We start from the raw sequence: 24,168 nt of genomic DNA on the forward strand, positions 1-24,168 counted from the left end.
GCTGAAGATGTAGGAGTCAAGGTGTAGGGTTGTCAAGTGGACAACCTTTACTAGATCAAGACACATGGTTATGGAGGAAGGCAGGTCATCACCTTGATTCACAGGTAGGGTATAGACATGCACCAAGTCCTGGGATACATCCTGTGCTCAGAGTCACCCAACCTGGCACTGGTCTGACAGCTTCTCTGGCCACCTCTTGCCACCTGTCTGCACCTTCCACCTGAGCTTTCAGTTCCCTGCTGCTCCATGAAAGCACACATTGGGTTACTTGTGGCTTTTGGCCATCCCAAAATTGGCCCCCTCTTTTAAACTTCCTGCTATGAAAGTTGCACATCTCTCAGCATTTCTCCTATCTCCTTTGGCTGGAGGTGTTTCTCATTTCTCCTTACCCGCCAGAAGGCTGAGATAATGGGAGCCACAAAAGGCTGGGTGTTGGTGTAGCCACAAGTTGGACCTGTCTTGCATCTCCGTGGAAGATGCGCTGTCGCAGTTCGTAGGGGTGCTCACCTGGCAGTTTCCTCTGCAAGGTGGGCATTGCCTGAGCCTGGCAGCTGAACATCTCTTTCTGGTTGCCAGAGGACCTCTGTGGATCAAAGGTGAAATCCTTTGAATGGAGCATCTGGGCAGAGTTGTGCAGTTATTGTTTGGGTAAATCTTGGATGTCTATGCCAGCAGCCATAATTAAATTGATTTGAAAACAAAAATATCTGCAGTGAAACCTTAGAGCATCATTAAGGCACAGTGACTATTGTAAATTCTTACACCTGAACTAAATTCACACACTTTGTTTATAGGTTCCTGTCTTGTAAATTTAGATTTGAGGAAATCCCTGCCTTTTATGGTAGTGTTTGAAGGGCTGGAATGCTGTCACAGCCATTTCTGATTCCTCATCTCGACAGGCACATGATTGCTGGGATTCATTACTTGTGGAGAAAACTGGTGCCTCCAGAAAGTCCCCAAAGTATGACCACATTTCGTGTGTGTCCTAATACTGAAAGCAGAAGCTCTGCTTGTTGTTGAAGAAAATAGAGTCATTGGCTGAGATCTCGAGCCAGGGATTGTAGCTGTAAGAGAGCCTCGTAGAGGAGATCCTCCTCAGTTCGGCGGGTGGTGTGGTGGAGGTGAAGCTTTGGGTTGTGAGGGAGAGACTGGAGCCTGGTGAAAGTGGGGGGAGATACCTCGCGTTGAGTAGGTAAGAGTTTACCTGTGTCCCTAACCTGGGGGAGCTCATCCCCTGTGAGTCCCCAGCCCATCCAGCACATGAGGACACGGCCATGGAGTGATGCCCACGGTGGACCTTGGCTTGGGGGTTGGCCACTGTGTCACCAAGTCTTAGGAAAAGATGCCCTTCTTCGCTTGCTTACTGAATCTGCTAAGTCTGGAAGGGTAACTCTGCTTTTGTGTAATCTGACTGTAGGATCAGGGGCGTCTTATCCAGGAGCCCAAAATAGTACACTGTAGTTCTGTAAACTCCTGTTTTTTGGTGTTCTACCAAACGGGCGTGGAGGGGAATCAGTTCCTGTGTTACTCACAGGCAGGCTGTGGTGGAATGTTTTGGGGCAGTCAGAAGACTGTGTAGCACTGGGAAGAGAGGAGCTGGAGTGCCTGTTTGCAGCAGATGGGTTTGGATCTCCTTTGGAAGACTCATCTTGCACTCAGATGCTGAAAAATATGCTTCAGTAGGCTTCAGGGTTTGAGTCACCTTTGCCAGAGTTTGAGCTGGTGGTTACAAAGCTCTTTATACAACCAGGACCACCCTATGGGACTGGATGAAAAGACTTACAACCCCCTAACTAAGCTCCAGGAGTGGGGCAAGTCCCAGCAGCAGGAGGTGGGCCAGTTTGCCCAGGGCTGCCAAGGACAGCTTTTGGAGATCAGCAATTAAACGTTGGGTTGATAAGTACTGTTTCCAATTCTGTGTTTCCTGCTTTGCAGCATGCAATTAAAAATTCCTGCATTTTCAGCTTTTCTATTTAGCAAAGCAGCAAGTTCTGGTTGCTACAAACTCCCAGTCACAGAAGACCCCACTTCCCCTTTTCTTCTCTCTTTTTTTTCCTTTTTTTTTTCCATTTTGAACTGCCCCCGTTCTCTCTTGAATCGGTGAATGAGAGAATGTCTAAAGCCAGGGAAGTATGGAAAGATTTCATCCCTGGAGAGGTCAGGGTGGGGTGGAAAGCAGAGGGGGCTGCAAGGGGGCAGTTTGAAAACAGGAAACCATGTGGCAGTGAGCGTGCAGGGCCCAGCTGATGTGAATGAGCTATTGAGAGCAGAGAGTTGCTTGAGCTGGCCCAACATTAGAAACATGAAAAACTTTAGGGTGTTTTTTTGGTGTTCTCTTTTTTTTTTTTTTTTTAAGGAAAAAAAGCTCTGCCTTTCAGGGTAGGAAAAAAGAGAGAAAATTGTATTTTCTGGACAACAAGTTGTTGAAATCTTTTGCTCTGTGTTGCAAACAAAACAAGAAAAAAGTAAATGGCTGATTTCCTTATTTTTTTTTTATTTTTTTTTTCCATGTGCACTGATTAAATCATAAGTTTCCATTCCTGGTTTGGGAAAGCATTAACCCTGAAACTGTCTTTGATTCACCTGGCCTGAGGGTGTAGGAATAGTCTTTTTACCTCTCCAAAAACATGTCCTTTTGCTCTCAGTCTCCTTTTGGACCGAGCAAACACACTGAGTGCCTGCAGCCGGAGGTGGAAGAGGCTGGCAAAGAAAAGCTTTCTTCCCCCCCTCCCTCCTCTTTTTTTTTTTTTTTCCTCTCTGAATCATGCTCCCACAACTGCACAGTAAATTTGAAAGCTGGGAGAACACTGGTGCAGGACTAAAAAGGCAAGTAGTGACGTCCCAGCCCAAATCAGGAGGGGAGTGGCTTTATTTCATTATTTTCTTTCCTTTTGCCCTGTGCTGTCATCAGAAATTTAAACTTAATGCAAAACCGAGCCCTCCTGTCTTATGAACAGTGGACTGACTAGAAAGGAGGAAAGTACCTTTTTTCATTGTTTCTTTCAGTGAATGAGGGCGTGAAAGACAAAACACGTTGGTGACAGTATTTACGTTGGATACTGTGATTGGCTTTTTTTTGTTTTTCTTTTTTTCCTGAATTAGACCCGTCGTGGCTGAGCCTACCTTCTGCCTTTCCTCTCGGAGCGTCAGGGTTCCTGCTGCACACATCTGGCTTTTGTTCTCTTTTCAGGCAGGATTTTAATTCTGGTGCTTTTTGGATATCAAAGTTGTCTGGAAAACATTTTTTTTATTATTATTACTATAACAGGAAGGCTGATACCATTCTTAGCAGTTGCAAAAAAAATAATCCTATATGTATAAAGCTGTCTTCAAATATCTTTTGTTTGCTATAAGTTCCTGCGTTGCCTGTATAAGCAAATCTGTTCCGAGAAGACTTTATCAGCCGGTCGCAGCTCTGGGATTTTCTCTTTCCTGTTGAGAAGCTCGGACAGGCTGGTGTGCTGAGACACAGGGACTCCTCTGAGCACGGATGTGAGAGGTCTGGAGTGTGCCTGGCCGTGGTCAGCCCGGGGTTCATGGTGGGCTCTGCTCCTTCACTCCCAGCTTTTTGGACAAAATGTACGAACGCCACAAGAGGCGATACAGCCTGTGCGACATCTCCAAGGTGGACAGGACTGTAGATGTTGTGTTGTTAAAGGTATGGTGTTTCTGTGCATTTCTTTACGGGTTCCTTTCCCTATCTCCAATGGATCTATCTGTTCCTCACTATACTCGTGTCCCCAGCTGGGTGGTGCAGAGAGGAGGGGCAGGTGGGACAGCTCTTGCCCTTCAGCATGGAGATGGTTTTGAATGTTATCAAACCATTTCATGCCAAATATTATTATCTCTGGAGCTAGATAATCTCTTGTGGCATGTGCTCTTTGGGATCACTCCCTAACCATCTTCCCTGTCCTCTGTCATTTAACAGTTCCCTCCTGATTAAAACCCTCTCAGGTGGATTTTCTGCATGAGGTGCAATAGGTTTTCATTTCCGGTGGTCGCTTATGGGGTTGAAATGCACATGTCTCCTGAAAGATGTATTCTGTCAAAAAAAAGGCATGGTGGATCCTCCTTTCCCTCTGTTTCTCATTTGTGTTTGAAGGGTGTTGTTGTCAGTCTTGTTGTTTGGGTGTGAGTTTTGTCTGAGGATGGGTTGGAGCAAGAGTCAGGAGTGGTTCTTGGCTAATTGTCCCAGTGTGTTCCTCCTCTAATCTAAAATTAGCAAGTGCTCCACCAAATGGCACAATGGCAGTCTGGGAATGTCCTGTCTCTGTAACAGCTTTTTGGAGCTTCAGCAGTTTCCTGGCAGAGTGAATGGAAATAGGAGAGCAGCCAGAGGGACTGCAAAACACAGCCCAACTCAGAGATCTTAACTCCTGGAAGAGCATTTCCTTTCCCTCTCCCTTTTTCTCTTTCCTCTTCTTAGCTGAAGCAGTGGGATTGTGCATGATCGTATGGCTTCCTCTTTTATGATTTTTGCTTCGTGCTCTTGTTTCAAAGTCAAGATGAGAACATGTAACAAATTTATTTTCAACTGATCCTTGTCCTACTTTATCTGCACTAAAATAGACTTAGCTTTTGTTAACTTGCTCAGTTTAGGGATGAAAGTATTGTATAGTCATTTTTGGTGGCACAAATAACTGTAGGTTGTTTTTTCTGCTAACTCAATTTTTTTGAGTATTTTTGAACACTTATATTAATGATGCTTATTGAGGATTGATTCTCATGGTATTCAGTCTCTAGACACCCTATGAGTCATTAAAAATGTTGACGTGTTGTGCACACTCTACTTCTATGAAATGACTGTTTAATAATTCTTGGTATCCCTGACAATCTTGGTTGCCAATAAAAAACACAGTCTTTCTCTTTATAAAGAGTGTCCGAATGCCTGGGTTGAAGTGTAACTCACTAGACTTATCTGACTTCAGTATTTCTGATGTCACCAGTTCCTTAAATTAGTTTTTGTTCAGCAAAGCTCAGATTTTATAACAAAATGTGTCTCTTGTTAGTTCCAACTAGTATTTTCCTAACTGAGTTTCAAAGCTGTGGGTTATACTGTCTGTCCCTGCAAATGACTCAGTGTCCATATATGTGTGTGTGTGTGCACGCATTGCTGCTCCCAACACGGGCTGTACAGGCTGCAGATGTTTAAAATAGGAGGGTGCTGGTGACAGCTATAGCTATGATCAACTTTAGCTCAATTTTCAGTTGTTCTTCATGTTTTATCTGGTTTCTGTAACATAACTGGTAGATGAAATTAAATTTTGATGATCTAGGGATCCCAGCCAGCACCAGAGTGCGTCAGTGGCAGATCATCTCTTGACGTTAATGGGAGTTGGATCAGGCCCTTAATGAGGGAGCTGGGGGCGGGGATTTTGTTGGGTTTGGTTTTAATTAAAACACTGAAATAAAACTGTACATTATCTAGGTAATTGTATTTTGGGGAGTTAAGAGGACAAGGCTTAAGTGTCAAGTATTGAAAAGCAAATAAATACTCTTAAAGCAAAAGCAAACCCAAATCAGATCCATCAAGAGTGTTTGATCTGAATGAAATGTTAGCAAGATACCTGCAAAGCACCAAACAGCTTTCAGTTTGGCCTGAAGATTGACTTGGGCAAAATGTAGTTTCTTTGAGTGGTAGATGAATAGATTCTTTGCTTCATTTCAAGACAGAGAACTCAGTAATCATAGAATCATAGAACTGTTTAGGTTGAAAAGACCTGTAAGATCAAGTCCAACCATTGAGCAGCACTGCCAAGCCCACCACTAAACCATGTCCCCAAGTGCCACGTCTACACATCTTTTAAATACCTCCACGAATCGTGACTCAATCGTAACATAGAAAATAAAATCAGCTGGTGGAGAAGGACAACTGGAACAAGTGGTGAACAAAGATCTTGTGTCATTTTGGGTATTAAATGCTTATAGATGGGATTATGTTTGCATTGACTGCAACCATTCTTAGATACAGTCACAAAAGAGTTTTGGTTCCTGCTGATTATTTTGCAATGCACGTGTCTTCTGAAGGGTCACTGTGTTGAGGCTCGAATTTTCCATGTTTAGATTGTGCCTGAAACAGTGGCTTATAGAGTTATGAAAAAAATCAACCTCAGCAGTTTTGAGGGTTGATGCACACAGTTATTTTTGGCTTTAACATAGCTTCTTCCTCCTCCCCACATAGAAAAAAGCAAGAGGCAGCAGGTTACTCTGTGCCCCAGCCTCTATGTCAGAGGTAGGACTTCATCCCAGGAAGAAATTCCTTACTGTAATGGAGGTGAGGCACTGAAGCAGAGAAACTGTGGGATGTCCCATCCCTTGAGGTGTTCCAGGCCGGGTTGGATGGGGATTTGAGCAACCTGGCCTCTTGCAAAGTGTTCCTGCCCATGACAGGGGCTTTAGAACTGGTTAATCTCTAAGGTCCCTTCCAACTCAAACCATTCTGTGATTCCATTATTCTTCACTGGCTGCTGCAGCAATGCAACCATGATGAACTTGGTCCCTGAACAGAGTGGTTTGCCACTGTGCAGCGAAGCCTGGATGAGGCAGAAATGACATAAAAATTTACCATCGTTTCTCCTGCTGGGATTGCTTTGTAGCAGATGAGGGAGAAGATGTGGGGTATGCGGGATGTCTCCTTGTCTGAACATTTTGCTGAGCTCTGAGCAGCTACGTGCAGGGTAAAGCAGTCTGTGCTGTGTTATTGCAAGCCCAAAATGGGAAGTCTCAGTGTGCCCATGTGTGTGTTGGCAGCCCTGTCTCATTTTTATGTTGTGCCTGCTACCACAAATATATCTGGGGACAGAATACAAAAACCACACTGGCTGGCACCTTTCAAATGCATGTGAAGTCAGACAAGTGTTCAAGTGTGGATGAACAGAGTTAGGAAGTAAGAACTGGGCTTACTTTGGGAATGGGAGACTGAGCAATTGCAGCTGGGAATGTTTTATAACTGCTTATTGCCTCTATCTGCATTTTACCTTTGTATGTGAATGTTCAAACTGTTAACTGTAGGCAGTAGGTGTAAGTTTTTTTCATAACTGGGGTACTGAGGTTTGATTTATCTGCTTTCCAGATGAACCAATCCCATTTGGCTTCCAGTTAAAGATCAGAACATTATTTGTGAAATTAAAACCTGCATTAATAATTAATTAAGGCATTTTGGAATTATTCTGCTCCCTGGCTGCTCTGATAGCTCTACCTCAGCATCGGAGACGATCCTCTGGAATGAACCCTGCCCACCTAAGGCAAAGGGTCATTTGCAGCATCCTGAGCTAGAAGTACTATGTGGAGAAGGTCCCCAAATTAACTGAAACTAGGGTTCCTTCCACTGCATGTTTTCTTACTTAGCTTTTTCTTTTTTATGTTTTTGGTTTATCGACACATAAGCAAGTTCATTCCTTCTTTGGGGTTGTTCATCTGAGGGAGGCGCCGTCCCCTGGTGATGGGTACACAGTGTCCATCAATCTTTGCGGCCCTAAAATAATTCTGAACTTTAATCCTACATCTGTCCATGCTGTTATGGTTATTGAAGAAGGTGAGAATTGTATTTAAAATGATGTGGACAGCTTTTGAGTTTTTCTCTTTGTGTCTCATGTAGAATTAGAACTGGAAGGACAACTTAAATGAAGTTAATGTGTTTTCACCTTAGGCACACACATGTTTGTGGGAATTTTGCTCACATATGTTAGTTAGTCAAGAGAGGGTATTTATGCAAAGCCAATGCTGTTATTTTTAAAGCTTAATTAAAGTTTGTCATTACCAGGACTCTTAATTTTGCTGGTGGAGGACATCCCAGTGCCAAGGGCTGGAAAATGTATTTGGGGCACACGTTCCTTTCCCCAGCTGGAACATTGCCAGGGGGAAAAAACACACTCTAGGAATTCAGCATTGCTCTTACACCACAAAGTGCTGATTTATTCGGTCATGTAACATGTCCTGTGGTAGTAGGAGCCTCTTCTGGTGTAATCCTTTAATGAGTTTCCTACAGCACTGCTCGCTTGTTGCTGTGAGCGAGATCACTTTGAGTCTTCTTGAAAAAATGTCCTGATGTGGTGTCACCAGTTCTATAAAGGTAAAAAGCTCCCTGTCATGTATTCACAGTACTAAAAGAAAAATCTCCGTAGAAATCATTGAAGAAATGCAAGTGTTGTCCCTTTTGGCATACACTGGAGAGTGTCTTTGTGTTCTGCATCCACATGTTAATATCTTCCCCCAAAGCTAAGAAAATACACAGGGAGATTACAAAAAAAATTTAAATAAAAAATAAATCTGGAATTCTCAAGCAAACTGATATGTCTGCTCTTAATATTGTCTGGCAAGATGATTGCCAAAGCAGTGATTTTTTGCTCTTATGAGTTTCGTGTATATGGAGTTTTTCTGCAGCAACAGATGTTGAAGGAAAACAGTGGAAATTCCTTCCCCAGGTGCCCCATTCTTCATGCTCTTTTTGAAAGAGGTTTGGAGGATCTTTAGAGGTGGATTTTGTGAAGGGGGTGAATCAACCGTTGTTTTTGTTTCTAGTGCAGGAATTAGAGGCAACTGGATAATTCCATTGTAAATGGAATTGTAAAGTTTAAAGTTGTTCAGTATAAACATTGAATTCTAGTTATGTGTACAAATTTCTTCAATGAAACTATCCTACAGGAAATTTTCAGGAACAGGGAGTTCCTAGAAAAAAATTAGTCTACATATATTCCCCCCCCCCCGAAAAAAAAAGCATTGTATCATTTCTCATTATTAAAGAAATTAGTTATAATTGTATTTAAAATTTTGTGCTTTTTTCTACTATTATTGTTCTACAGTGGATATTTCAAATCTTCTCTGGTGTGTCAGTTGTTGCTCAGTAAGTGTACAGGTACCTAATGAAACACTAAGCAAACTAGAATTAGTCTCCTAAGTATTTTCCTATCAGCAGTAGTATCTGGTTTTAACTGCAATGTAGATCTTAGTCAGGAAGCTGGAGAAAGAAAAGGAGAGAAATGGAAACTTGTAAATTTAGGACAAAGTTAAAACAATATGGAGGGAAGAGGAATCTCTAGAGATCTACTAGAAAATGGAAGTTAAATTCATATGGTTCCTTCTGCTCTGGAGGTGTTGATTTATATCACTACCAGTGAGGTTGGCAAGTGCAAACTTCTAAAATAGCAGAAGATTTCCTGAGAGGTCACTGGGTTCTCTTTGTTGTGAGATGGAAGGCAAGAAGAGTTAAAATAAAGCCAGAGGGAGAGAAAAGGACTTTTCTGTGCTGGAAAGGTAGGAGAGGTACATGGGAACCAGGTAGCCACTGGCCCCCAAGGTACCCGTTCCTAGGGACCCTCCAGCACACTGCTCTGCTAGAAGAAGATATTTTTGAAATGTCTTTGAGAAGGAGGTCCCAACCCTGGTTTTCACAGGCAGGCACCACACAGGACTTCAAGCAGTGCAGGAGATTAGATAGCTCCTTGGCCAAGACCCTCGTGCAGGGGGAGAGGAAAGAAGAGTCTGGGAACAGAGTCTGGGCTCATTTTTCCTGTGAGACTGAGGACACCCTAGCCCTGTTTGTCTCACAGGTTGTCCAGCACCGGCCTTTTCTTATGCAAAGAGGTTTCTCCATTAAGTTACATTAAGTTTCAAATTCAATGTCTGCAGGAAGAGGTCTCAGAGTCAGGAAATACGTGTGTGTGCCCAGAAAGAGCAATCGAACCGGCTGCTCGCAGCTCCAGCTGGTGTCCTAAAGCCCTCTTTGAACATTTAGTCTGCTAGTGTTTCACAGGCAAACACAAAATCCTTTGGGATTCAGTCTTTTGTGCCTGGGGATGTGCTTCCATGATTCATTCTGTGTCTGAGCTGCAGATAAACACATTCAGGCTTCTGTGTGGAAAATAGCTGGTTCTCTCCTGGCATTTCTTCAAAAGCTGTATTGAAACTCTGTTCCCAGGGGCTGTTTCATATTCCCTCTGCCATCAGAACACCACAGCATCCTCCACTCCCACCACAAAGATTTGGGATGCTTGGAATCAGTGGGCTATAATCAGAGAGTGTGTAGGGCTTTTATCATCTTCTGTGGCCACCAGCCTGTGGTCCTGTTGTTGGGCTTCTCTCAGCTAAACAGAGACTGAGGGAAGAAGAGAGGAATAGTTTTATCACATTTAATGCTCACATGTCCACAAAATCCCAAGACAACCTCACTTCAAATTTCTTCATACTAGTGCATTACCCAGCTCCTGATGTTGAGGTGCTTTTATAAAGGTAATTTTCTCTCCAACCCTTACTGTTTGTACTTGTAGTCACTAGTCCTGAGTAAACACAAACAGAATTCAGGTGTTGAGGAGGGATCCCAGTGATCAGTGTTGAGCTGTGGATAGTGGGGTTTGTGTTTTGAGTATCTACAGACCACCCAGTTTCCTGAGAGCACTCAGTAAACCTCCCTCAAGTCCTGTCTGGGCTCGTTTTGGCATAGGGAATACTTGTATATAGTAGTGGTTTCCTTTGTGTTTTGATGGTGGTGATTATTGTTTTTCCTGAATTAGGGCTACTGAGATAAATATTTAGTTTTAATGTTTCATTTTGTACATAATAAGGCATATCTGAAGCAGCACCTTAAGCCTCAGTGTTACTCTCTCATTATTTTTTTTAACAGAAAAAAGCAGACGTTTTCAATACTTGGCAAAGCCACAGGGCTGAGGAGAGAGCTGGCTGGGAAATGGGAAAAATACTCAAATCTTTTTTGAAAAAGTGCCAATGTCTATAATGCATTTTCAGTGAATGACTCAATTGGTTCTATTAAGGGCAAAAATATAATGTTAATTCAGCCTAATATAGTTTATTTAACAGACAGCTTGAACCTCCTTATATTTTACTTTCTTGCTAATTATTGCTCGGGATGTTTAATAATTGGTTTCCCTTAGTGGATATCAGTAAAACTCAGGAGTAGCTCCTTTAAATTTAATGGAGATTTGTTTAAAAGTATGAAGGGTCAGACTCAATATGATGAGGAAGGAGTTAGGTGCAAGCAAATCAGAAGGAGGCAGAATTTGATTTTGTATCTGAATTGGATCGTTCCTTCATTTGTGTGGACTTGAGCACATTTGCATTTGTCCTTCTCCATGTGTTCTGGCTCAGCCTCTAGATTTGCCTTTAATAAAATGTAAGAAACCATGGTGCAAATAGATTCTGCTTTATCTGGAGAGAAAAGGATAATAACATGATATTTATTGATTTTACAGTCATAAAGTGGTATTTATTGACTTTGCAGCTCTTTTAAGACTAAAAAAGGATAAATTCTACAGTTAAGTTTAGTTGCTCAGGTTCAATACCACACAGCCTCACTGAGAACAGGGAGTGTCTTCTGTTGAAAGAATCCAAATGGTGCCCCACTGTCCATGTAACAGTTAAAATTCAACATCTTTGTGTCCCTTTGGAAAACAAAAAAATCATTGGTTTGAGTTTTTGGTTACAAAAACCCTTCTCAGACTTCAGACTGCTTCTCTTTCCCTCTCCACCTCATTTAATATAGATGTGCTGTATGTAAAAGGGAGAAGATGGATATGCAGGTGTGTGTGTTGAGAAGAGGTGCAGGGAAGGCTGGGATCTTAGATGTGTGTGCATAGCGAGGTGTAATGGGATCTTGGATGAATGTGTATATAATATGTATGTATAAGCAGAGTCAGTGAGTAACTGCTAGGAAGTGTACATTGTATCTAAGCAAAACAGCCTATAAAATTGGATGAAAGTGGGGAAGAATGTCCATGTGGGATGTGCACTGAGATGCCCTGGAGACTTGACTCCAGCAGAGCACAGTGTCTCCTTCACCTCTTCTCAGAGACTCCTGCTCGTTTTCCTCTCTCAGATCTTCTTTGCTCCCTCCCTGTCTCTGTCAGCAAGAGCTGCTGACTGGAGAAGGTCACGGCATCCTCACCACTGGAGGATTTTAAGGGCACGTTGGATTAAGACCTCTCAGATGATAATTGAGCCTGACTTGGAGCAGCAGAAAGAGACTAGCTGACCTGTCAGAGGCTCTTCCAAGCCTGTTTTGTCATCCCAGAAGTACGGAGGAGGACAAAACCTGAGGAAGAAAAATGTGCCGTAGAAAGTAGCTGACAGGTCAGGGGGAGTGGAGAGCAGGAGGTGAGCAGAGGTGCTGGCAGGAGCCCCTCGGGTGACAGGCAGGAGATGCAGCCAGAGCAGTGAGGAGCACCAGCCAACAACTGCAGTAACAAGTTCCATGATCTCAGTGAGAAAGGAAACAAGGACGTGGGTCATTAGTCAAAGCATCCTGTCAGGTCAAGGGTAGGAGAATCTTGGTTTTTCTGTATTGAAAAAAAAAAAAAGATAATAAAAAGGCAAAACCAGTGCATTTCATAACATAGGAGAAGGGCGACCGGTGAGAGGATGAGAATCCAGCAAGGGACTGCAAAAATAGAGCAGGATCACAGAGGAGGGTCGAACACGGGTCAGAGGCTAAAACTAAATAGTAAAAAAATCACTATTTGACATAGAGAAAAGGAAATTATTTCAGGAGAGAAAATGAAAACCAGAGAGAGGGTAGAAGAAATAGTTGATATATCAGGCAAAGTCATCCATTTCAGTAGTTTTCTTTTAGCTACAACTTAATGTGTGAGATCCTGTGTGTTTGAGGCAGGTCAGAAGGGGAAATAATCTCTGGATTTCATTGTGTGGGACAGGTGAGATTTGCATGCATTTGACAAATAAAGGCATTTGCCTCGAAGAAACAATAGAAAGAGTAAAGGGGCTTCCAGAGTTTGCCAACTGGAGACAAAAGTGATGTGAAGCAGGTGTTGGATGACCAAGGGTTGTGGATAGTTCAGCAGACTTCAGAGTCAAAATGTTGGACAGCACAACCTGAGTGAGGAAGATGAAAGCACAGGCAGAGGGAGAAGACTGAGAACAGATCAGTCATCCTTGCTGAAAGACTGGGAGTCATGGAAAGGGTGAGGGACAGGGTAAGATGATAAGGGCTGCTGTTAAAATAAACCATGTGATGTGTCTTAGTGTTAAAATGGACGTTTCTATCATCATCATCATTTCAGTTAATGCAAACCCAAAGTGCTTCTTGTTCTCACCATGACCTGGGCACTTCCCAAGCCATCATTTCCACAGCATCAGAGCACCTTGCTATCTCTGAGGTGATTGTCTGTACAGCAGTGTGGGTGGTAAGGAATTGCTGTTCTGTTGGTAGTGAACTGAGGCATAAAGCAGAGGAGTATTTTGCCTGCAGTCCCACTACAGATGGAAGTGGGAGTTGAAGCCAGGGTGTTTAGTCTTCAACTGGTAGCTTAAACTCTGGCTCATCCTCCCTCTGAACTCCTTCCTTGGGTAGGAGCCACCCTGAAATCAAACTTTCCACGGAGAAATAAAGTTTTTTGGCATATTTTAATGGTTTGTTTTGTGATGCTAAAAAAAAATTAAAAAGATCTTATGTTACTTTTGACATTTTCATTATTGGGAAAAAATTAAGCCATAACTCTGTATCTGCTGGTCGATGCAGAGGGACATTGCAGAAGAGACTGACGGGTGTTGGCGAGAGTGGCCTTTGTTTGATGTGCTCTGGTGTGTTTTCCAGATAAACCGTGAAAGCTGGTGTTCGCTGGAGCCGTGTCCCGATCCCTCCCTGCTGGAGCGCAAGCGGACACGGGAGTCTCCAGGTGAGCAGCGTGCTGATGGCAGCTCCAGACCAGCAGCCATTCCCCTCACCTTCTCTATCCTTCTTGTTCTTCTTATTTTGTGGCATCCCTTGCCTTGACGGGGAAAACACATAAACTGAAGACACCGTGTGATGAATGTGCTGTGAGTCATTGTTAGCACATGGCTGTAGCACTTGACTTGCAGGGAGCTGTGTGGTGTGTCACCTCCTCAGATAATTGTGCATTCAGAGTACTTCAGCATTTTGATTTTTTTTTTCCTCTTTTTTGAATAAACTTCAAAAGTACAGTGGGGCACACATGGTTTTTATAGACATGGATTTTAGCTAAAAGGACCGACTTTTAGCTAACCCTAATACAGTAAAAGAAAAAAAAAAGTCAGAAATTCGAACTCCTGAATCCATATTTAGACCTAGATCAGTGGCTTGATATTTTTATTTTTTTTTTCCTCTCTCTGAAAGTTGCCATGATTCCAGGCTTCAGGAAGCAGGAAGGCTGTTCAGAGCCATCATTCCCACACCCTGCCCACCGGCCATGCCGAGCTCCCAGCCCTGTGTGCTGGCTGGGGCTTTCTGGCTCCTCCACTGGGACAGAAAATCTTGTCTGGGCAAGCTTATAAGAGGGGTTGGTGTCCAAGATAAGAAAAGAAGTGTTTTCTTTCATTGGATTATGCATGTTCCAAACAAATAGAGTAATTTATTAGGGCCTTGAATAGGGGCTTTACTTGAACTGTTCGTAGAGAGGAGGCTTCTTGCCTTGCTGTCCTTATGAGCAGTGGTCTAACCCAAATCTCCTTCAATTTCTCTGAGAGACTTGAAAAAAAATAGACTGAGTTTCAATTTTAAATTCAAACCAAATCTTTTGAGAGTGTAGGCTAAGAAGGCCTAATGTTGGTTACTAACTCAAGGGTTTTATTCTGAGGAGAAGTTCTAGCTCCCATCAAAGTTAAATAAGTGCTTTTTTATTTTAAAAAAAAAATTGCTCTGTTTAGAAGAATAGTGAATAGCTGTTTCAAGAGTATTTTTACAGGAGAACCTGTGATGTTGCCATGCTGCTTCTTTATTAATTGTATCCTCAAATCCCTTGCCTTTTGGCACTAGGTTTTTATGCTTCAGGAAAGTGTTATTGCACTCCATTAATCTGCAAAACTACATGCACTCATTTGAATTGCCAAATCTGTAATCATGCATTCTTATGGATCAGTATCAGTTGCACACCTATTACTTATCTGATGCAATATCACACTATAGAAATATTATAACAGTTATGTAATTAGATATCTGTATATACAAATTTATATTAATAATTGTAGTAATAAGTGTCTGTAGCACAAGCACAAAGAGGCAGGTGTTTATGTAGATTAATGTGCAGGTTCTGGCCTTTCTAGAAATAATGCCATTACTGCACATGCATCCTCCAGCTGCTCTGTGGTGCTGGGCAGTGTAGAGAGGGCAAGAAGAATGTGGCAATACCTAACAGCAGTAAAACCACTAGCTGTTATAATGTGATTAACTTAAAAATACACTACTTGATAAGGAATTAGGCCTTTTTCGTGTGCTGAATAATCCTGCTGAAATGGCTTGTAAGGACAGAGTCCTCAGATCTTAGAAGGTAACTCCAGAAAATGGAGCCTCTCATTTTCTGTCAGTGCTTTTGAAATTAAGTGCATAGAGGATTGTAGCAGATATATAGTTATCAGCATGGAATTGGAGGGCTCAGCCCTGGCTTGGAGGACACAAAGGTTTGGAGAATATACATAACGGAGTTGGATGGAAATTTTCTTCTTTCTTTTTCCTGTGTGATTTTTTTTTTGCCTCTATACGATGTGCAGAAATGCATTCCAATCATCACTGTGTTTCCACCTGAGAGGAACAGAGCAGCACAGCTGTGCTATAACTCCAGCATGTGCAGTGCACAGGGAGTGCGTGTGTCTTGTGTGTGTGTGCCAGGAGTCAGTGTCACAGTCCCTGTGTCACACCAGCGCTGTCACCAGGCTGCCACGGCAGGTGTGGAGATGGAACTCAGCATTGTGCAGTGTCTGTGCAGCTCAAAACAAACCCAGCTAACTGTGATAAAGGGAGAGAAGGTACACACATCCCCAAAAGAAAATAAAGGAGGATGGAGGGAAGAGAGGGTTTGGGAATCAGTTTCTCATCACACATGAGCTGAGGTGTGGGGGTGTCCCCATCTCTCTGCTCCTCATCATCTTTCCCCAACACTTCATGTCCTCTGTCCCTGGGAGGCTCCAACAGAGGAGGCTTCGCTGCCTCTTATGATTTATCATCAGGGTGAGATATCCATCCCTCGGCACATCTGGACTGTCCCTGTGATTTTCCACTGGAACGTGGCTCGAGCCCCTTTGTTTTTCAGTCTGGGCTGTGGACATGCTCTGCTGCCTGCCAGCTGGATGGCCGGCACCCTGGCCCGTTCCCTTACAGCAGCTCCGTCTTGTCTTTGCTTTTCCCTTCATTTTTTTTTTCCCACTTTCTTCTTCTCTTCCCCCTCCCTTCTCCCCCTCGGTGATGGAAAAGCAGTTCAGATTTTCCAGGTTTACCGAAAGGGGAACAGGAGCAGCTGCAGCATCCAATAAGTGTTTTTCCAATTCTCTGTGGTGTGGAAACTCCTCTACGGGGTAATGGGGTTTCCGACTGGCTCTGACTCCCCCTACCCTAAATGGGGACACCCCCACCACTGTCAAAGTAATATTATTTTCTCCAGCAGAGGAGTCACTCCCATCAGCTGGGATGTGGCTGGAGTGTTTGATAGCTGCTGTCAGGCACAGGTTAAGGATGGGGAAGGAAAAGCGATGACTTCAAGCTTCCCAGACTCGTCCTTGCATTGATGTTTAAGCTTGACATCACCAAGGACAGAGTTAGTCAGATGTAATTTAAGAGTGAACCAATATTTTATTGCATTGGCTCCTCTTCAGACAAGAGAGCACATTTTGGATATGTTTAGTTAGAGCAGGTTACAAAGTAACACCTTTTTTTTAATTAAAAAATACTAATAATTAGAAAATATTTTGAACTGGGAGCAAAGAACATTCAGGTTTTGCCAAAATTGTCATTAATACTTTTGCCTGAAGACTGAACAGATGAAATTATATACAGGCATTTTTTTTGTGCAAATACTTGTCTGTTAAGGGTTTTGGAAAGGAAGAGTTTTCACAGAGGTTGCAGTCTTAGTTCTGTGCTGCTGATCAGCCCAATGCAAACAGCTGAAAGTGTTTGAGAAAGAAGAGGTGCAATGTGCTTACATTTCAATGTCAGGAGTTACAAAAACTGAGAGTTTTTAAAAAAATCACTTAATTTTTGAATCTTAAGAAAGTGAAATTTGTCATGGAAGTCACACTAGTGTTTTTTCAGTAAGAAGTGTAGAAGAAGGAATGAAATAATCGACCAAATATGCATTAGAAGACCTTGGCATTTAGAGGGAATTGATTCTTTAATTAAAAAAAAAGTAAATACGGTCAAGTTATATTTCTACATGTATTGAATACGAACCTAATTTTGCAGTTGTTGCAAAACAACTGCAATGGGAAACGTTCCTTTATCCCCTGTGTGGGATACCTGATATGTAGCGTATTTATCAACATCTTAAGCTACAAGTGTTTATGGCTATTTCATGCAGAATTTCAGTTTGCACTGTGTACTTCAATGATGCATTAAAAAGGAGTTTTAAACTCTTGGATACATTGAGAACTTGCATGCATGGTTTTGGGAGATGAGCACAAGTTATAAAGCTGTTGGTTTAAATCCTGGAGTTTACTGAGAGTGTGCAAGCTGGATGTGTGGATGCTACAGAACGGATCAGGTCATAACTCTTTCTGCTTTGCTCCCACAGAATGTGAGAACTTCCTGGAGGATGGGCTGAGTGGTGTCTGTGCCTCGTCACAGGGTGGTCTTAAAAGAGAGTCCGGGAGCGAGTCTGACCTCTTCCCCTTGTCTGGTGATGGGATGGAAGACCTTGTCTTTGGAAAGGTAGGAAAGCCTGGTTGGGATATGGTTAAAAAACCTCTGAGGCCTGATCTGATAAACCCATACTGCAAATGGAGATCATCTTGGTTTCACTGGTGGATTAGAAACCTGGAAACGATTATCCTGGAAAGAAATAGATGGGAAGGATCCGGTCTCCTCCTCAGTTGCAGCAACATGAGGGATATATTTACTTGCAACATAATTCCAAAACCTGTAGCCCCCAGTGTTAAAAAAAATGAAAGTAATTTTGTCTGTCCAAAAGTAAATCAGGCACCAGAGGAACAGTTGAAAAGGTGGATTTTCTTGCAAGGTCATTAGGGATTGCACAGACAATATGAAATCCATCTTTAACCCATGTAACAAAGAGCTTTTCTCCAGCAAAGGATGACCTCTGTGCTGACACCTCTAGATTTATATACTGTAATTCTCAGAGGAACCAGTGTTTTTCTGTAAATTCAGTGTGATAGGAAGGAAACACTCACTCTAAATACTTCAGGCCAATTCCAGGGAATAGTTTTGTTGCCTAGGCGACATACCTCTAATGCCTGTTTGCGTGCAAGTAGAATGAAAATGTTTTCAAGTTTGCTTAAAATCAACAGCAGAAGTCATTAATAACCTTAGTCATTCCTGTGCCCTTTGTGTTGCTCGTGGCTGAGAAGGAGGAGTGGGAGAGACCTGAGAGACAGTCAGCCTCCTGAGCAGAGGTTTTTGGCATCAACCTTTTGCGTCTGTGTCAGAGCAGCCAGAATTTATTCAGAAGGTGATTAAGTTTTTGCTCTTTAAGGATTGCCTTGCTGGTTATTTATACTTTTCTTACCGTAAGTAGATGATGAAAAAGCACCCAGAAAGAGTATAGTGATGCAGAATCAAAGGGATGTGAACCTTCTTTAGAGCAGCCATCACGCTGGTCTCCATCACACACTTTGGTGCAGCTCCAGCTCACCTGTTTGAGCAGATGCAGCTCCTGCTCTGAAAAACTAAACTTTTGGAGTAACTTTCACACTTGCTTTCAGAGAAATATATTTAATAAAACAAAATTCTGTTTGCTGAAATCAAATCAGATGATGGCAAATATTTTCCAGCAGGACGGGAAACACCACAGCCCAGGCTAAGTGATCTCATGTGCTATAAATGAACAGTAAACTCATCCTTAATGCATGTGGTAGGGCACAGAGCTCACCAGCCTCACCCTTTCCCATCTTACTCTCAAAGGGATCCGGGACCATGGATTGTGGGAATATAAGGCTGTTTGTCAGAGCTGTTTGTCTTCAGTTTTCTTGTGCAGAGTGACCAAAATTCCAACAGCCAACTGCCATTTGAGCTTGATTTAATGCTTGTATGGGGATGTGTAGGAGAATAGTGCTGTGGGAACATAGCAAATTTTATACTATACAGAATTTTATCTTTTTTCCCCTTTTATATTTGGAAAGTTACCTTCTCCAAACGCAAGAAAGAAAATTGAAACGTAAAAAGAACAGGTCGTGCAATGTAGCAGGGATGCTGCAGGGAAAGGAAGAAGTGGTGGGGAAAGCAGATCTTCAGTGGCCAGTGGAGAGAGGGCAAAGGGAGGAAATTTTTTTCTTTGTAGAAAGAGAATTTCTTAATTTGGCAGCCTTTGCATTGCTCTCATTATGTGGTGGATTGCAGACTTCTTCTGCAAATGGCTTCAAAAGGTTCCTGAGTTGAGTTTAGGAAGTTATTCAAAGCTAATCTCAACCTCAGTCGCTTTATTTGTCTCCGTTTGGCTGACTAATTTGATTCCTTGTCTCCTTTCTCAGGATTTATCCGAGTACCTTTTCTACAGTTAAAGTTATTTCTAGGAGGACCAGAGACACTAGTTTAGCATTGTGAGCTTGTTCCTTAATTAAATATTCTTTGGTTTTAGACTACTGAGCCCAGCTGGTAGAAATGCAAATTATGCATATTTTTAATAACCACTAAAATAACTGATGCCTGTAATCTTTCTTCTGAAAAATATTGTAAGATGCATGTTTTTGGTGTAGTTGATAAGTTATAAACCTATTAAATAGTACAATTTCCATATCAAATGAGAAGAGAGAGGATATGTTTATGAACAAAAAGAGGATCTCAAACCTTTTGGTGTCACGGTGATTATTGTTATTACTAGTCCAGTTCTTGTTTCTCCTTTCTGTGGAGCAAGAGTTGAACTTTTGTCTACTAGGGTTGGGTTTTTCTACTGTAGAAAAAACTCCTTTTTTAACTGCTTAATACATGAAAGAAAACTGAGGGAAGAACAAGCTGTTGTCTGTCTTTGGGCTGCTTCCATAGACATCACTTGAAATGTATAGATTGTAAACCCTGGTTCTGTCCCTGGGCCATGAAGCATTGGGGTCTATGGGGTCACAAAATCTGCAGGTACCTTAACCTGTCCCTGGTGCCTGATGTGTGCTCTGTACCACCTCCTTGCCCTCTCCTGTGCTTGTCTCTTTTCTTCCTGAAGGATGTTGTGCTGAGCCGTGTAACATGAGCTGCTGGGTTCAGGGAGCTTTAGCACTAAAACCTGCCTTGTTTTTTCAGACTTTAGAGGCTGTCACTGAGACCCAGAAATTGCTTCCAAGTCTATGGCTTAAGCAAAGTGTTTTGTTTTCTCTGCGTCAGCGCTCCATTGCCATGTCCTCTTCATCCTGCTTTTCCTTCTCCATCTCAGACAGCCTTCTGGGCAGGCTTTGCAGCACCCTCCTTCTTGAATGATTCATGCTGCATAAGGTCATCTCTCACAATCATCTGGCAACATCCTGGGGTGGAGCCCATACGCTTTGCTCATCTTAACTTTTAACCTGCCACCGAAATCCTGCGTTACTGGGAAACTTTTTAATGTGCCTCTTGGGAAATGATTCGGGCAAAGGGAGTCCGGAGCCCACAGATCATTTCCAGAGGAAGGGACTGCAAGTCAGCTTCTTGAATTTTGTTTAATTTCTGCTTTTGTTTTGGTTTACTCAAGGAAATACACAAATGCACAAGTGTTTTGCATTTATTTTTCAGAATTATTGTTTCTTTTACAAAAACAAACAAACAAAAACCGCAACAACCATGCAGAAAATACAAACCTAGAGGATTAAAAGGTTGAACAGAAAGGGGAAGACTCCTCCACTCCAAATCATAAAAGTTATGATAAATAATTGATAGGAGGCCACTATTGAGGTTAATTTTAGGGAACCTGGAGCCATAGGCAAATCCAAATAAAAATTGATTCTGCTGGATTATATGTCAAACCAACCAAAGATGTTGGCTTGATACTTTTAGTGTAAAGATATTCCAAGGAAACTTCAGGATGCCAAGGTTTAATTTTTTTCATCTTCTTTTTAAAAATACTGTAACACCTTTAATGTCTTTGTCACATGGAAGATCAGGTGACAGAGAAGGTTTGTGTCTCAGCCCTTTGCACGTTGTCATCACAGCAATGATTGAAAGAGCATTTTAATTCCCCTTATCAAGACCTCCTACAGTGGAGAGATTTAGTTGAAGAAGTTATCTTATACCCTGACCATCCTAGGGATTTCCCTTATCCTGATTCTTGAAGAAGCACATGCTTTCTTTCTCAGAATACTCCCTTTTATGCCTTATCTGATTTTTATTTACTAGCTTCTCACCAAGTACTGTTTCTGAGAGCAAAGAAAATGCCCATTAGCAAATATCTGTAAAAGCTCTTTTCAGCCATGAGGTTTATGGTCATAGTTAAGGGCTGAATTTGTTGAGGTGCAATCCAGCAAGCCTAAATTGAAGAAAATTAATATTTCTTTAATGTTTCATTTTTCTCGTAGGAAAAGAACACATTAGAGAACCACTTCTGTTCAGCAAATAGTGTCTTTTTTTACTCAAATAGGATTAAAAAGAAATGCATATTTACTGGCCCTTGGCCAGATAGCTGATTTTTTGCAGAGGTGACTACAATATAGATGTTTTAGAAGTGTCAGCCACATTTGGCATTTTGCAGACAGTCTCCTCTTTGATATTAACTGTTTTCTTTGTTTAAGAAAAAAAGTCATTGAAATGAAGGCAGAATATTTTTAGAGGAATAAGCATGGGCCACAAGTTCAAGGGAATTGTTTATTATGTTCTGTCGTCAGTCTGATGCTCAAGGTAAAAGTTAAAAGGGGCCACATTTATTTCCCTTTTTTCAAATATCTCCTTGAACTGCTTTTTATGATAGCAACCCTAAATCTTCCTTGTTAGGGAAGTGGGTTTTGTTCTTTATTTTTAACTGGAGCAGTATTTTCATCTGGGAAATAAAAATTCCTCTTTTTTACTCTAATTCCTCCGTAAATAATTTGGTGTTCTGCACTATTGTTGCTAGATTTGCATGCAAGTTAATTGTTTCCAAACTATCCTATACTTTGCACAGTCCTCTCCTCTCCTGCTGTGCTGCCCCAGTCATAGAGTCCTAGAAAGGTTTAGGTTGGAAGGGACCTGAAAGATGATCTGGTTCTAACCCCCTGACTTGGGCAGGGAACCTTCCACTAGACCAGGTTGTTCAAAGTCCCCTCCAGCCTGACCTAATGTCTGACAGTATTTTCCTGTCTCACAGAAGTGAAGCAGACTGTTTCCTCTACTGCAGGAGTATTATCCACATAATGACTACTTGATTGGTCTGTATTTTAGCAGTTCAGTGAGCTCTCATCATGACTCACACAACTATCAGATTATCTTGAATAATGCCAAACGACATCAAAACCTTCACAGGCCGTCCATTTCAGTTCCCTTTTCTTTTAACCTACACTCCTACTCAAATCTGTCAAATCCAGTAGTTTACAGAATAGAGTTTACAGAAATTCCCCATTAATATTCGACATACCTTACCATGAAATGAATGTTTGGGGGGGATGTATTTTTAGTGTGTATTTTTTAATATTTTGTGTTTAGAAGGTATATTGTTCTTTGGTGTTGTCCTGTGGATGCTGTCTTTCTTTTTTCTCTGTTTCTCTTTGGTGGATGTAAGAAGGGAAATAGGATAACATTTATTTAAACCAACTTAGGAACATAACTGTGTGTTAAAATTGTAAGAATAAAAATAAACTTCTAAGAATAAAAAATAGCTAAGCATGAAATAGGTCTTCCCTCTAAATAGTGAAATATTTGATTAGAACATTTTTTGAACATCTCAGTTTCTTTTTATTCAGTTAAATAAAATGTTTTTAGCTTACAATGTGTGCTCATCAAAAAGAGCACAGAAAAGCAAAAGTCTCTGGAGTGTTTAACACTGCTGGAGTTGAATGAAGTCGGTGGGGTGGGATCCAGGGTCAGGACTTCCGTGAGACAGCACTGCTGTTCATCCTGCCCTCTGTGGGTTCTGATGTCCATCTCTCCCTTCTGAGAACGGGATTTTGCAGCCCACAGTCTTCTGCCAAATGAGAGCTGACAGCCTGCAGCTCCTCCAGTGCTCAGCTTCTGCCCAGCCCTCTGAGCCCACTGCTTGAGGACAATTACCCGCTGTGGCTTTGCTGAATAGTCTGTTGTACATGGCCTGACAGAGCATTCTGACTATTATTATTTTAAATGATACAGCACAGGGCTCTGCAGGAGGATAAATTGAAACTTCCCACATAGGTCCCTCAGGGCAAACACCATTTCAGACTGGAGGTGATGTCAGAGAGATGCTTGTGTTTTTTGTGTTAGCCACGGGGAATGCAGAATGCACACGGGCTCTTCTCAGGCTGTATGGTCAGCATGTGGCCTTGGGCCAAAGAGAACCAATTTGGCTTCTACATACTGTTTTTTGAGCAAACTAAACCCAAAAATTGCAGTATGACTCGAGACCTGTAATACAGGGTGGCTGATCCTGTAGAATATTTTTTTTTAATTACAGTTGGATTTGAAAAATACTGCAAACCCTGGTATTAACTTTCTACTTAATGGAAAGTAGCAGGGGACAGGGATTTAAGCTTTTATTTTTTTTCTGTCTATTTTCTGCTAGTGAGTAATTGTCCCTTTTGTGCTGCATGATGCAGTAGAACAGTGCATTGGCCTTAAGCTCTACAAGCCGATCCCGGTCTCACAGGAGAGGCTGGAGTTTGTCATCAGGAGTTGTGATGACCCAGTTCCCATTACTCGCTCTCAGTAAACCTTTGGCAGTTTTATGGCACCTTGATTAATAATAGGTTTAACCAGAAATGGTGAGAGGAACAGGATTTGCTGTGCAGGATGAAACGTGGAATTAGGGAGAGGAAGGCAGGCAGAGGACCTGAGATGGGAGCCCAGGGTTATGGCAGCCAAGGGTGGAAGAGATCACCCTGCAGAGCATTTGACCCTCTTTGGAAACCAAAGCAAAAAGTCTTGGTTCTGTGATGGTTAATTTGCCTTAAGCTATTAACTAAGAAATCTCTCAGCTCATGTGAAATATAAAATATTTGCATTTATTTAAAATGCTAAATGTATTCACTTCATTGGAAGTGTTCAAGGTCAGGTTGGATGGGACTTTGAGCAACCTGATCTAGTGAGCAATGTCCCTGCCCATGGGAAGGGTGTTGGACTAGCTGATCTTTTAAGGTCCCTTCCAACCCAAACCACTCTATGATTCTACTCTGATATATTTT

General features: G+C 42.0%; 1 protein-coding gene across 10 annotated transcripts in view; it reads left to right on the forward strand.

Moving 5' to 3' along the window:
• Positions 1–24,168, forward strand: part of AKAP13 (A-kinase anchoring protein 13) — a 186,842-nt gene that overhangs the window by 115,657 nt on the left and 47,017 nt on the right. For 7 of the 10 annotated variants that reach the window (XM_018069671.2, XM_018069674.2, XM_018069675.2 and 4 more), the window contains exons 10-11: positions 13,562–13,643; positions 17,484–17,620. In XM_018069671.2, the coding sequence (XP_017925160.2) occupies positions 13,562–13,643; positions 17,484–17,620 (219 nt within the window). Of the gene's footprint in view, positions 1–3,433; positions 3,659–13,561; positions 13,644–17,483; positions 17,621–24,168 lie in introns of those variants that run through there. The other 3 variants (XM_018069678.2, XM_018069679.2, XM_018069680.2) reach the window with 3 other exon arrangements.

This window comes from Manacus vitellinus, unplaced genomic scaffold (genome assembly GCF_001715985.3).
Source record: "Manacus vitellinus isolate BGI_N305 unplaced genomic scaffold, ASM171598v3 scaffold_16_pilon, whole genome shotgun sequence".
In the NCBI taxonomy this organism is placed as follows: Eukaryota; Metazoa; Chordata; class Aves; order Passeriformes; family Pipridae; genus Manacus; species Manacus vitellinus.